This window comes from Oncorhynchus mykiss, chromosome 11 (genome assembly GCF_057628025.1).
Source record: "Oncorhynchus mykiss isolate SJ-2025 chromosome 11, ASM5762802v1, whole genome shotgun sequence".
NCBI lineage: Eukaryota > Metazoa > Chordata > Actinopteri > Salmoniformes > Salmonidae > Oncorhynchus > Oncorhynchus mykiss.
This window is the reverse complement of record NC_143032.1, coordinates 53,388,071-53,403,244: the sequence shown is the minus strand read 5'-3', so window position 1 is coordinate 53,403,244 and position 15,174 is coordinate 53,388,071. Positions and strand designations below refer to the sequence as shown.

The 15,174-nt window shown below is 42.0% G+C and overlaps 1 protein-coding gene across 4 annotated transcripts; it reads left to right on the top strand.

Annotated features, from left to right (window-relative positions):
* The first annotated feature begins 257 nt into the window (after positions 1 to 257).
* On the top strand, positions 258 to 13,784 carry mmp11a (matrix metallopeptidase 11a). 4 transcript variants are annotated; one of them, XM_021621250.3, is made up of 8 exons: positions 258 to 497; positions 5,861 to 6,123; positions 8,960 to 9,103; positions 9,220 to 9,353; positions 9,509 to 9,750; positions 9,898 to 10,102; positions 10,437 to 10,697; positions 12,150 to 13,784. In XM_021621250.3, exons 1-8 carry the CDS (start codon positions 387 to 389, stop codon positions 12,266 to 12,268), a joined length of 1,479 nt encoding a protein of 492 aa, XP_021476925.1. In that variant the 5' UTR covers positions 258 to 386; the 3' UTR covers positions 12,269 to 13,784. The 4 variants fall into 4 exon arrangements, with proteins under 4 accessions (XP_021476925.1, XP_036791609.1, XP_090046560.1 ...); XM_036935714.2 differs by lacking the exon at positions 258 to 497 and adding an exon at positions 1,809 to 2,257; XM_090190434.1 differs by lacking the exon at positions 258 to 497 and adding an exon at positions 1,818 to 2,257 and having other exon boundaries at positions 9,480 to 9,750.
* The last annotated feature ends 1,390 nt before the right edge of the window (positions 13,785 to 15,174 follow it).

Here is a 15,174-nt window from a genome sequence, read left to right as displayed (position 1 = left end):
AAACCTTGGCCAATTAATATCGAACCAAATATAAACAACAAACTTCAATAGCATTTTTAAAATATTTATTGTTGAAGAATATATTAAATTTGAGTTTCACATATGTTGTTTTTCCAAAAGACAAAATGCATTCGTTTCCTATTCTGGTTATTGCAGGTAGATCATATGTTTTGAATCAATGTTAGCGCAGCACAAAATGGGTTAAATGTCACGTGGTAGCGGGTGGTATCACTCGAGGCTATAAAACTTGTATTTGAAGTAAGAGAACAAAGAATCAGAACCTATATAAGAGTCCCCAAGACGCTGCGCAGTCACTCTTTGGCATTAGAGAGAGCAGAGAAGATTACTGCCGGTGCACTCTGCGTCCACGGGTCCAGAAGAAGAAGATGATGATGATGCTGACTTCTATCCTTCTACCCTGCGTCTTTACGCTGCAGTGCCTCCGAAGCATGCATTGTTCGCCAGTGCCAGAAGGAAGCAGGTACCAAGCGGCGCCGGTGAGTGGAGTATACTTGAGTTTTATACATTTTCTTTGTTTGATAATATCTCTCAACAGTCAAAATGAACTTGATAGTAATTACTGGAAGTTTAATCGGTTTTGCAAGTTAACCATTATCCGTGCATTTCAAAATCACCTGCTATTTCAAATCATGCACACACGAGAGTGCAGAAAAGTTTGCTTAGTTGTCATTCCCAGTTTTCCAGTTCAGATTTTCACTGCAGTGGGGGAAAATCTTTTTTTCTTTCTGTTTTTCTTCCCGAATGATCAGTGTGCTATACCTACACTACAGTTTGCTTGCAGTTATGATTGTGCTGAACCCTGGTTGACAGATACCAACCTGCTAAATGTTTAAAACCAATCGGGCAAACAAATAATGTAGATGTTATGTTCAATATTATTAGAAGGGTTCTATGTCAATACTTAGTGCTAAGATGATGGCCTGCCCAGTGGACAAAGTGTCATATCTTTCAATGATGACCAATACATGACAGGAGTAAATCACATCATAAGATTTAAACACTGGATCATTAATCCTAAACAAAAAGATGTCTCAGTCGAATACATAACCATCCCAGGATGGGACTAAGTCTAAGAAATGTTTCATTTAGAAATTCCACAAAGCCGCTGCCACAACATTGACACTGACATTAAGAAGGATTTTATTTTCAACCTTGGCTACCATGGCACAACTGAAAGTCCTGGGCATCTGATCAATAGAGAAGGTAATTGAGTTCTTGTCTCTGCAAGGCAGGAAATTATAATAACTGGGCTATAAATACATTTTGTCAACAACCCCATGAATGAGAGGATAAAGAGATATTGCTGATAACTTGCAATATTAGCCTACTGCCTCAATTACAGAGATTATCAGGTACTTTAAGATGAAAACTGAAAAAAGAAATGTGACATCAATTCAATTTAAGAATGTTTGAGGTAGTCTACTGTAAACCTACTGTAAACCTACTGTATAAAGGACGAAGTATGGTAAACGTCTCCTCAATGGAATTGAGGAAAAGTTGTTAGTTTAGTTTCTACTCCCTTCCTTTTACTGAAATGACTTGCACCTGCGATGGCAACACATACAAATAGTAATTCAATGTTATCCCACTGGGCACACACTGTTTGAATCAGTGTTGTTTCCACATCATTTCAATGAAATTAAGTTGATGTCTAGATGGTAACTGAACTGAAAATCTGTAGTCTTGTCAATTTGTTTCCCATTGTTGACAAAAGAGTGGGTGATTATACAAGCACAGACACGTTTCTCTGTATGTGGCATCTGGGTCAGGAAACACAGTGCCTGTTTGCTCTCTCAGGGAAAATGGAGGGAAGGGAACACGATGGGCTCACTGTTTGGATATGTCTTTGTGAATAAAACCCACGTCCCTTGGTTTTTCTTCTTGTTTTGCTCCATTAGTTCTGTCCTCTGGCCAAATTGACTGCTAGACACTGTGAGCCCAGAGAGATTACTAGCCTCAGTTAAATAGCATCCACTTGTTGAATTAAGCCTACAGCAGCTCCACATCACTGGAAGGCTCCAATGAAATGACAAGTTAGAACGCTTTGAAAAGCCCTCCCTCTTGAAAGGTGATTGGTTTCTGTAAAGCATCTGCAAAACAGAGGAGGGTTCCTGAGGACCATAAAAAAATGAGAAAATGAATACGATCAGTTCATGCAAGGTGAGAGTCGCATCATCCCCTTGATTCTCAGCTCAGCACGAGGAAGTTTGTTTGCCAGGAAAGATAAGCGAGCACAGTAAGTACCCAGGGAATTTGTAATATATCTTCCATTGCCTGGTGTTACTGATTGGGGCTGATGTATTGGATTAAGGAGGATAAGGAGGCAGATACCAAGGCATGTGTTGATAGTGGTGCATCGATCTCTCACCTCATGGGTTTAACCCTCTTTCCTATTATAGTGAAATAGTTTGTCTTTATTTGCTCAGCTGTATATATGCACTCTCCAAATCCAGACCACATCTGATTTCGCATGTAAACATTCACTCAAGAAGACCAGCTTCTCTCTTCATAACTAGATTCACTCCAGAATGCTTACCAAGTTGCTCAGTTTGCAGAAAATACCCTCTAGTATTGTTCTAATAGGAACGTGTTTTAGTATCCTCCTTCTAAGTTCTTACAAGACATAGTGAGATCTGACAGAATGTCCACATGTTATAATGTCAGGGCTTTAGTATAGATAGAGAAACCTTTCAGAGGCGCCTTGTACAGACATGTTGAGTTGTGCTCTTTGAATACCACTCTGCCAGATCCCCTCCACTGCATTGGCTCAGAGATCTTGTCATCACTGTTACCAGAAGCTAGACGTGTCCATACATGTAATGAATCCCCCTCCCAAAACACGTTGGTTCACATACACAGTGATAAAAAAGCCTGAATCACCCACTTTCGGGGTGTACTACTTCAAAAATGGGCTATTTGCATAGTCAGCAGAACAGAAGATGATGGACTGACTGAGTGGCAGCCAAAGCAGTGAAAGAACAACACCACTGTGTACCCGGTATACACTACATATCTACATAATTACATATGTGTCCAGCCTGTACGCTCAATGGGTATACACACAGAACACCATATACAATACATGCTGTAAATGTAAATAAAGGCCAAGTTTCCGGTTCAACCCGTGACACCATGGAAGTGAACTTTTACCTTTACCCTGTTGGGAATCTGAGGGGAGGAGCTGCGCTTTCTCTCACCTCAGGGGCTAGACTGGTTCATTTGATTGACGAGGGGGGATAACTTGTCAACAACACTCATTTCTCTTCTCATTTCTCTCTTTGAAACATGTTGAGTGCACACTTCTACTGCCTGTTAGCCATGATTTACAACGTACTGTAGATAACCCACACTTCCTTTCGCATGCTGTTGGGTGTATATATGTCTTATCACCAAACTAGATTAGAGAGCAACCCTAACATCCATATATTGAGTTAAATTCCAGTTTGCAAACTCTACAAAGTGAAATGCAGGTGAAAGACTGAGAGTTCTGCATAGTGTTCCTCCCCTTGTTTAGGGGCACATAACTCAGGGTAAGGCCCTCTCGTTTTGAGGTCTGGAGCACATTCCACAAATCCTGCTGGGCATTGTTCCCGTTATAGTGGGGCAGCTATGCACATTTTGTGATAAAAGCACAACATTTTGCACATAGGTAGATTTATAGACCCTGAAAATATTTAGATATGAAGCCACCCCAGATTTGGCCCTAGGGGGGGAGTGGCAGCCATTTTTCTAAATGGCCGCATAGGGTAATACTATTTCAATATTCAGAAGGACTATATTGAGGCAAGCACACCACATTTGACACAGAGGTAGATTTGTGTAGCCTGAAAAGATTAAGATATGGAGCCACCACAGATTTGTCCCCTGTGGGCCGTGGTGGCCATCTTACAAAATGGCCACTGTTGGTAATACAATGTTACAATTCTAAACAATTTATTTTGTAAACACACCAAATTTGTCACAGAGGTAGATTTATGTACCCTGACAAGATATATATATGGAGCCACAACAGATTTGGCCCAAAGGGGCCAAGGCAGCCATCTGAATTTGCTTCTGATATGGGCATCGCAAAGTAGCTTTAGTAGACATTTGTTTACATGCTTATGTACCTGGTAGGATGTGAACCCCAGTCTCCACCTCCAGAACCAAATGTCAGAACCAAAATAAATATTCTGTGCTTGGCCTAGGGTGATTTTAAGCCGAATTCAGTACCTCACGCATTCTACCTCATCTCAGCTTCACTAATAAAAAAAAAAAAGACCTACATGACTGCTGTGTTTCCTTCTGTACTCGTTGTAATATGCTGTGTGTGACTGTTAAACGTTTTGGTTTTGAGGATATCCAGAGCGAGACGTATAGCCCAGAAATATGACTTAGTATATGCAATTACCTTTTGTAGATTAAAGGTTTGTAAAATAGTGGCACAGCATACCTCAATCTACCTCTGTGCCAAATTTGGTGTGTAAATCTCAAAATAGGCCTTCTGAAATGTAAATTGTATTACCATCTGCATCCATTTCATAAGTTGACTGCCACGACCCCCAGAGGTCAAATCTGTGCGGGCTTCGTTTTTAAATTGTTTCCGGGTACATGTGTCAAACTTGGTGTGTTTATCTCAAATAAAGTCCTCCAAAACTCTAACATTGTATTACTGACAGTAGCCATTTTGTAAAATGGCTGCCATGCCCTCCAGGGGCCAAATCTGGGGTGGATCCATAGCTAAATGTATTCAGTGTTCATAAATCTACCCCTGTGCCAAATGTGGAGCCTTTATCTTGAAACAGTCCTTCTGAATTACCAAAAAGTTTTACTGTTGGTGCCCATTTTGAAAAATCCTTCCACGCCCACAGTGGCCAAATCTGTGGCTCCATATCTAAATGTTTTCAGGGTACATCAATCTACACCGGTGCCACATTTTCCACCACAAAAATGCACAACACATTTTTGCAGCCCACAACTCCACAACACTATTGCCTCACAGAGCAGAAGTTAGCTACCAGAGGGAGGGTGGTCATTTCAGCAACATGGTATCTTAACCCAATGACAGAATGATTATCTGGTATCTGTTCTTCATTTAGAAGACACTGCAGTACACTACCATCTCATGTTCTTAGTGTATTAGGAAATTGAATGTGTTTTACAGTAGCGGTGTCAGAGGAAATGTACTGTAAACCCTTTTTTGATCCTGAATACACCACAATGGCTCCTGAATTGCAATGCTGCAGGAGCTGTAAACGGCCTGCAATTGTACAACTTCAAAAAGCCATGGAGACGCTGTGCCTGACAGAATTCCTCCTTTTTGTAATTTGCGCTCGAGGTATGAGTTAATGAGCAGAGCCATTTTCTCTGGGTTCTGCAGGGGGATATTTACTGTATTAGTTCCTATGTGTAATGATAACTGACAGTACAGTAAGCTCCAAGCCCACAAGATTTTCAGTTATTTTTGACCTCTCATACTCCCACCTTCAGAAACATTTACAGGCAATCATGTTTAGGCCATGTTTTTATTTGATATTTTACCGTTATTTAACTAGGCAAGTCAGTTATGAACAAATTCTTATTTTCAATGACGGCCTAGGAACAGTGGGTTAACTGCCTTGTTCATGGGCAGAATGACAGGTTTTTACCTTGCCGGCTCGGGGATTCAATCTTGCAACCTTTCGGTTACTAGTCCAACGCTCTAACCACTAGGCTACCTGCCGCTCCAGTGTCAACGTATGCATGGATTATAATAAATAGTCATGCATTTGGATACATATTTCTACCAAATCTGGTGTTCTCCAATGATTTTTAAATGATTTTTCTAATAAATGTTGCTCATGTTCCTGCTTTTTCAAAGGGATGGCTCCAGAGATCTGATCTCCATAACCTGAAGAAGAGAGGAAGAGCCCATCCTCAGGACACACTCAAAGACACAGCCTTGACCAGAGGAGACCCTATAAGAGCAGCCCTGGTAACTAACAGCACTGAGGTGTCTAACCGCCCCCGCTGTGGTGTCCCTGACTACCCCATGCTGAAAGATGTCCTCTACAGGGGGAAACACAGGCAGAAACGCTTTGTCCTGTTCGGGGGGCGCTTGGAGAAGACTGACCTCACCTACAAGTAAGGAGATATTATTTTTATCATAGTATAACCACACTGTTGAACGGCTTGTATGCATTTAGAGATGGACGTGGACTCAACCAAGGAAATATAATTTTATATATGACATGTTTTGGTGGATAGTTGCGAGTACAACTGGTTATAAAGGTACGGTATGCCCAGAATCCAGTGTTACTCTATCCATCATTTGTTTATTTTTTAAGTCCCCTGTTTTGGTCATAGCTCTTATATTCTAACTCAACAAGGCAAGTAGGAGGTGCACTCTCATCCCGTTTGCCTCAAAAACAAAGTGTGTCTCTGAAAAGGAGGAACCTATGATGTTATTTCTTTGCCTCCTCTGGAGACTCACGGCATGGAGTGTCTGGTCTGGGCCCTCTGTCGGCTGGATGCTGCCTCTCTGTCTGTGTCCTTTGGTTCCTCTCATTGTGGCTGTTCTTTATCATAATGCATGGTATCTAAAGAGCCACTCAGAGAAAGGAGTAGAGGGCAAGCCATGATGGGCAAATGAGACTGCTGGAGTTGAGCAATAGATTTGTCTCAATGTGCCCAGGGATAGGAGTAGGGCTCACCTGTGTCATGGCAGTGTTACATTGGGAGCCCTCATACTTAGGACAGTGGAATCACTGGGTTTTGCCAAGGGCTTTAGTTTGGATAGTCCACTTAGGCATGCATTTGATATGAATAAACTTCTTAGATGATTCCCTAATTTAATTTTAATTGTTGACATAAGCTCTCTAAAGAGTTTCTTTGTGAAGGAAGAGGACTGTTATACACAATTATCTTACAGAGCCTGTAACAGCACACCTCTCTGTTGATTTGATGGTTATCAAATCAAATCAAATTGTATTGGTCACATACACATGGTTAGCAGATGTTAATGCGAGTGTAGCGAAATGCTTGTGCTTCTAGTTCCTACCATGCAGTAATCTCTAACAAGTAATCTTAACAAATTCAAAACAACTACATTATACACACACATTAAAAGGGATGAATAAGAATATGTACATATAAACATATGGATGAGTGAAGGCCGTGCGGCATAGGCAAGATGCAGTAGATGGTAAAGAATACAGTATATACATACTGTATGATATGAATAATGTAGGATATGTAAACATGATTAAAGTGGTGTTATTTAAAGTGACTAGTGATACCTTTATTAAGTCAATTTATTTAAGTGGCCAGAGATTTGAGTCTGTATGTTGGCAGCAGCCTCTCTATGTTAGTGATGGCTGTTTAACAGTCTGATGGCCTTGAGATAGAAGCTGTTTTTCAGTCTCTCGGTCCCAGCTTTGATGCACCTGTGCTGACCTCACCTTCTGGATGACAGCGGAGTGAACAGGCAGTGGCTCGGGTGGTTGTTGTCCTTGATCATCTTTTTGGCCTTCCTGTGACATCGGGTGTTGTAGATGTCCTGAAGGGCAGATAGCTTGCCCCCGGTGATGCGTTGTGCAGACCACACTACCCTCTAGAGAGCCTTGTGGTTGTGGGCGGTGCAGTTGCCGTACCAGGTGGTAATACAGCCCGACAGGATGCTCTCGATTGTGCATCTGTAAAAGTTTGTGAGTGTTTTAGATGACAAGCCAAACTTCTTTAGTCTCCTGAGGTTGAAGAGGCGCTGTTGCGTTTCAGTTTGCCCGTGATGTGTACACCGAGGAACTTAAAACTTTCCACCTTTTCCACTACTGTCCCGTTGATGTGGATAGGGGGGTGCTCCCTCTGCTGTTTCCTGAAGTCCACGATCATCTCCTTTGTTTTGTGGACGATGAGTGTGAGGTTATTTTCCTGACACCACACTCCGAGGGCCCTCACCTCCTCCCTGTAGGCCGTCTCGTCGTTGTTGGTAATCAAGCCTACCACTGTAGTGTCATCTGCAAACTTGATAATTGAGTTGGAAGCGTGCATGGCCACGCAGTCATGGGTGAACAGGGAGTACAGAAGAGGGCTGAGAACACACCTTGTGGGGCCCCAGTGTTGAGGATCAGTGTTGTGGAGATGTTGTTTCCTACCTTCACCACCTGGGGGCGGCCCGTCAGAAAGTCCAGGACCCAATTGCACAGGGCAGGGGTCGAGACCCAGGGTCTCGAGGTTAATGACGAGTTTGGAGGGTACTATGGTGTTAAATGCTGAGCTGTAGTCAATTAACAGCATTCGTACATAGGTATTCCTCTTGTCCAGATGGGTTAGGGCAGTGTGATGGCGATTGCATCGTCAGTGGACCTATTGGGGTGGTAAGCAAATTGGAGTGGGTCTAGGGTATCAGGTAGGTTGGAGGGGATATGATCCTTGACTAGTCTCTGAAAGCACTTCATGATGACAGACGTGAGTGCAGCGGATAGTCATTTTGTTCAGTTACCTTAGCTTTCTTGGGAACAGGAACAATGGTGGCCATCTTGAAGCATATGGGGACAACAGACTGGGATAGGGATTGATTGAATATGTCCGTAAACACACCAGTCAGCTGGTCTGCGCATGCTCTGAGGTCGCGGCTAGGGATGCCGTCTGGGCCGGCAACCTTGCGAGGGTTAACACGTTTAAATGTTTTACTCACATTGGCCATGGAGAAGGAGAGTCCACTAGTTTGGTAGCGGGCGGTGTCAGTGGCACTGTATTATCCTCAAAGCGAGCAAAGAAGTTGTTTAATTTGTCTGGGAGCAAGACGTCGATGTCTGCGACGGGGCAGTTTTTAAAAATGTTTATTTATACGTGATTGACTGATGAGAGGGAGGTTATAGATATGTAACAAGGCTGGTGGTCTATGGTGTGTTTCTACAGATGATGGTGTGTGGAGTTTACAGTCTCTGATGTAATATATCTATATCTCTTCCTTCCTCAGAGTGGTTCGCTTCCCCTGGCAGATGAGTGAGGACAAGGTGCGGCGTGTCCTGCAGGAAGCACTGAGAGTGTGGAGTGAGGTCACACCCCTCACCTTCACTGAGGTCAGCAGTGGAAAGGCTGACATTGTCATCGACTTCACCAGGTATGAATGTGGTACAGTAAGTGTATTCAAATGTCAGTACAGTATGTATATTCAAATGTTCGATTTCAAGTTACTGAGTTACTAAGTCCCTTTCCTGATATGGAGCTCTACTGTAGGTACTGGCATGGAGATAACCTGCCCTTTGACGGGCCTGGGGGCATTCTAGCCCATGCCTTCTTCCCCCAGACCCACAGGGAGGGCGACATCCATTTTGACTATGATGAAGCATGGACCCTTGGCAACTACATGGGTGAGTGTTTGCTTGGCAGGGAACATGCAAGAATTATGAAGAGTTGATTTACATAGAGCTCTGTGTAAAATTAGTACAGTCAGGAAGTAGTTGTCAGCTATGTGGTTGTACTGTGTATCCCCGTAGGTGTGACCCTCTCCCTGATTCCACTGCAGGCACAGACCTCCTCCAAGTGGCTGCTCATGAGTTTGGGCATGTTCTGGGCCTGCAGCACTCCCGGGAACCGGGTGCAGTGATGTCCCCTTATTACAGCTTCTCCTATCCCCTGGAGCTGAGCGAGGATGACAAGCTGGGGATCCAATACCTGTACGGTCATCGTCCACATATCCCGCCTCCACCTCCACTATCACCACCGCCACAAATCACCACAGAGACCAATGAGATCATTAGTAGTATCGTGAGTGTTACATCTTGCCATTCATATGTTTTGAGGTGCTACACAGGCAAATAAGGTTCTACACAGGCAACTAAGATACTAGCCACACAAGAATACACATAATATGACAGTATGGAGATGCACTATTGATCCTCTTTCTGTCTCCAGCCTGACGTCTGCCAGACAGACTTTGATGCTGTGTCTATGATCCGCGGGGAGCTGTTTTTCTTTAAATCAAGCTATGTGTGGCGCATTCGGGAGGGGCGGCTGGAGGCGGGCTACCCCGCGCTGGCGTCCCGCCATTGGAGGGGGATTCCAGAGAGCATTGATGCTGCCTTTGAAGACCAATCAGGGAGTATCTGGTTCTTTCAAGGTGTGTGACAGAGATGTTGACTGTCTGTGCTGTGGTTAGTCATGTCTTATGAGTATAGATAAGCCCCAAGTTGAAAACAGACCGGTAAATATACATGTAGGCAGACAAGCAGTAAAATGACTGCTTTATAGCGTTATGCCTTTTTTGGTTACCCAGAAAAGTGTTCTTCCAAGACCAAATTCAGTAACCTTAAGTAGGGCATGTCAGGAGTGACAAGAGTGTTGAATAGCCAATAGTTATGTAAACTATGAAAGCCCAGATCTTTGCAGGGCCACAGCAGTGGCATCAACTGTATCTCTCTCTCTCTCTCTCTCTCTCTCTCTCTCTCTCAAAGGTCAAAGCTACTGGGTGTTTGATGCAGAGAGACAGATCACAGGGCCAGAACCTGTGCGGAGGCTCGGCCTGTCAGTCTCCCACATCCAGGCAGCCCTGCTCTGGGGCCAGGACAGCAGTTACAACACCTACTTCTTCAAGTCAGGCAGCTACTGGAGGTTCAGCCCCAAGGAGAACCGCGTCCACTCTGTCTACCCTCGCAACATGCAGGACTGGAGCGGCATCCCCAGTGATGTAGACGCAGCCTTCAAGGACCAATATGGTAATATATCTTATGAATGAATCACCCAATCAGCTTTCAGTTTTGAGGTGAGTCCTACACTGAAATGTTCCATGATGGAATAATTATTGGATTGTATTGAGTAGTCCTTTTCACTCAGTCCCTTACGTACACGGGTTGAAAATAGCAGATTCTGCTAAGGATAAGCACCTTAATTGGAACACAGTGCCTGTACTGTAACATGCTATGCATGATGTCAGAGCCCAGGGTCTCTGCTTCACAGGGCTGTATGGGTTTTGACCGACAGCCGCTCTGAACTTGAGCACCGCGCGACAAGACGTTTCCCCCATCCCTCCCGCTAATCGTGCAACTTTAGCTAAATGTTTGTTGTTTGAGAAATGCTGTAAATTACGAGTGCTCTGTGTATTTTGAAAGATGAGACGTTGAGGATTATAATAAATACCACTTGGATGTTATACAAGCAAGCCAAACACCTGTGAGTCCAAATGTGCACTTCACATTTCCATATCATAACACTCATGTAATATACAGTTGGAATTCTGAACTTATGTGCTCTCAACAAGATTTAGAATTTTGGAATATTGACAAGTGGCTGTTGGGATGTCGAGTGTGCAAACAAGATGACATGGCGTCATACCCTGAGTTGTTCAGAACAGAATGTGTTTCTGTGTTTCTCTATTGTGTAGAAAATGAGCTGTGGACCACTCATCTGAATGCACTCATGACTCCATTCTATGATCACTAAAATTACTATCTGCTTCTCTGAACTGCCTTGTGAAAGTCTAACACTGTAAGATCGTACTTGATAATTTAGCTAGTGATGTTGGCAATAGAACCAACTTTCAAATTATGCCCACCTGACCTAGATTGTCATTTATAATGGACCGTTTTTGTATTGCGTAAACAACAACAGTAATTATGGAAAGGCGGGGATGCAAGGCTGTGATCCAAACAAAACAAATACAAGTGGGCTTGCTCTAGTTCCTCAACGGCACAGCTAGGAGAGATAAAATAAGTTGAAGACTCTTCTTTGAGTCATAAACGTACATTACTTGGGAACTGTCTACACTTGGAGACACCATCTAGTCCTCTCACTCAAACCCTTGTCATTTTTTTGTCTTGTATTTCACCTACCCCACATTTTCAGGAATATTCTTAGCATGTTACTGAATGCATCCAGGATATTCTCAGATTTCTTTAGCAATAAATGCAGCGAATAGTACAGTAAATGTAAAATGCACAGAAAATCAATCAAAATCAGGGTTAATGTTTGGATTCAGTCTTGTGTCAAGTGAACTGTTGTGTCCTCACCTTTAGTCTAATCATTTTTCCATAATCTCCAAACGGTTCCCTTTTAATTGCTACCATGGTTATGCATGTGTTTTCTGTAAGAAACATTTCAATGTAGCCCAGTCCTTATAGGCCAATTCCCACGAGTGTAAGGAGCTAATAGATCATTTTTTTTACTGACAGGCTATGCCCACTTTATCCGAGGGAGGCAGTACTGGAAGTTTGATCCTGTGGAGATGAATTTACTACAGGGGTATCCTCGCTATATTGGAATGGACTTCTTTGGCTGCCTAAATGCATGAATCATCAGTATTAAGTGATGCCGCTGTCTCAAGATCAAACCCAAGTCCAGGTTTAGTCCAACTATGCTCTCGTACTGATGGTCTTCAAATACAACATTGTAATGTTGTGCATTTTTTGGGGGAACAAGACCATTGCACCTACAGAGGCATTTTCATCTTCTTCCAAATGTTGAAGAAACAAACTATTTAGAAAGAGACTTTTATTTCTTTTACTTGAGTGAGTTCCAAAAAATGTGTGTTCTTCCTCAAATGTGTTTTTGTTTAATCATGATCTTAACACTTTGAACGGACTAGATCCTTTTTTTCTTCTCAGGGAAACACAAATTCAAATGTTTCCTCAGAGTTTGGACTTCATGTGCAGCTATGTACTTGGATTTATTTGTTACTGGGTTCGGTTCTATGGTCAGAAGTTGCGATGTTCAAGACCATGGGCTGACAGTACAGTGCCATCTACAGTCCAGTACCAACCAATTTTTAGGAGGTTCTTTTTTAACTATATTATGATGTAGAATTTACTCCAGAGATGTTGCAGCATAAACATGTTTGCTTTATTCTTAAAAGGGAAATATGTCTAAAGCACTGCAATTAAGGTGCTAAATCTGTTAATCACTGACAATCAGGGACACCTTTTGTTCTCAAATGTTATGAACACTTTACTCACAGTCTTATATGAATGACATCAAGTACATTATCTCATCACATTTCATTTCTCTCTAAGATGAATATACTTCATTCAATAATGTTCCATCCATGGTGCTCTCAGTCAGTGCAAAGGGATGGGGTGAACTTGGTGCTGCATTATGTGAATGTAAGCCATGAGGATAAGTTACTTTTTGGATGACTGCAGTTTGTCAGTGCAGGACACTGATATATCTGCTTTACTGTAAAATACACTACCGGTCTAAAGTTTTAGAACTCCTACTCAATCATGTAGTAACCAAAAAAGTGTTAAACAAATCAAAATATATTTTATATTTGAGATTATTCAAATAGCCACTCTTTGCCTTGATGACAACTTTGCACACTCTTGGCATTCTCTCAACCAGCTTCACCTGGAATTATTTTCCAACAGTCTGGAAGGAGTTTCCACATCATAAATATATATTTAGATTTGTTTAACACTTTTTTTGGTTACTACATGATTCCATATATGTTATTTCATAGTTTTGATGTCTTCACTATTATTCTACCATGTACAAAATAGTAAAAATAAAGAGTAGGTGTTCTAAAACTTTTGACCGGTAGTGTATGTCTTTGTGATATTTTGTGTTTGACAGCCAATAGCTGCAGCCTGGTGGATAACTTGTTTTTAGTCTGTCTCTTCTAACATTTCGAGTGTTGACTATAGAGCTCAGAAGTATTTCAGGACATAATTGATCTTTAATTAAAAGAGCCATTATATCGGTTCTAATTACATATTAACATGTTTTTCTACTCAAATGTCACATTTACAATGTAAATACAAATATATGAATTCTGTACTGTGTTTTGGTACAAATAAAATATTTCAGCCTGAGTACATTGTCCATTTTTATGAATCAGATAGATAAATAGATAGATGGATGAATATGAAATGAAACATGTAAAGTGTCCCATGTTTCATGAGTTGAACTTAAAGATCCCAGAAATGTTCCATACGCACAAAAAAGCTTATTTCTCAAAAATGTTGTGCACAAATTTGTTTACATCCCTGTTAGTGACCATTTTTGCTTTGCCAAGATAATCCATCCACCTGAAAGGTGTGGCATATCAATAAGCTGATTAACTGCATTATACAGGTACCCTCTAAAATGTGCAATGACACAGATGTCTCAAGTTTTGCAATTGGTATGCTGACTGCAATGTTGTTTTAGAGAATTTGGCAGTACGTCCAACCGGCCTCACAACCGCAGACCACGTGTAACCACGCAAGCCTAGGGCCTCCATATCTGGCTTCTTCACCTGCGGGATTGTCTGAGGGAGGGGGAGTTGGTGGATGCTGGGTGCTGAGGAGTATTTCTGTCTGTAATAAATAACTTTTGTGGGCAAAAACTCATTCTGATTGGCTGGGCCTTTTTTCCCTTGGTGTGATATAAATATGGTACATCCCATTAACCTATTAATAAACAAATTAGGCATATTTGGGCAGTCTTGATAATTTTTTAAAAACAGAAATACAATGGTTCATTGGATCAGTCTAAAACTTTGCACATACACTACTGCTATCAAGTGGCCAAAATATACACCTGGGCTGGTGCAGTTCAAAGATGATGGTACAAAATAACGTTTTTTATATTATATATTTTATATTTTTATATTCCTAATTGTGCACTCTCCTCAAACAATAGGATGATAGTATTTCACTGTAATAGCTACTGTAAATTGGACAGTGCAGTTAGATTAACAAGAATTTAAGCTTGCTGCCAATATCAGATATGTTTATGTCCTTGGAAATGTTCTTGTTACTTACAACCTCATGCTAATCGCATTAGACTACGTTAGGTCAACCATCCCGTGGAAGGGACACTGATCCAGAAGAAGTTTTAATAAACTTCTATAATGACCTTTTAAGACGTATTCGCGTTAGACCTTTTTGTATCCTGTTGCAATTTTGATTAATTTAAGTGATTTTGAGTGCAATATTTATGTATTCATTCTCCCCATGCATGGTTTCACACTTTTAGCAGGTGAACATTGCTCTAGCAACCTCTGGGTCGGTCTCTGCCCTCTGGGGAGGGTCTTGTTAATTTACTTGGCCCTAGGGATGGTGCAGGCAGATATTGGGGGCTGGCTGCGGTGCTCCCATTCCTGGTTCTCACTCCCTGCATTAGACCATCAATCACATTGGTCCCTCTGTCTGTCCTACCAGTTTCACTCCTGACCGATTGGCATACGTGATCCACCCTGGGAGGGCCCCCATCAGCCGT

Bases quoted from the DNA above. Each gene is read 5' to 3' on its own strand.
- mmp11a (XM_021621250.3), top strand. From the start codon at position 387: ATGATGATGATGCTGACTTCTATCCTTCTACCCTGCGTCTTTACGCTG. The intron at 9,354-9,508 runs GTGAGTGTTTGC...ATTCCACTGCAG, and splicing joins GACCCTTGGCAACTACATGG to GCACAGACCTCCTCCAAGTG. The intron at 10,103-10,436 runs GTGTGTGACAGA...TCTCTCTCAAAG, and splicing joins GAGTATCTGGTTCTTTCAAG to GTCAAAGCTACTGGGTGTTT.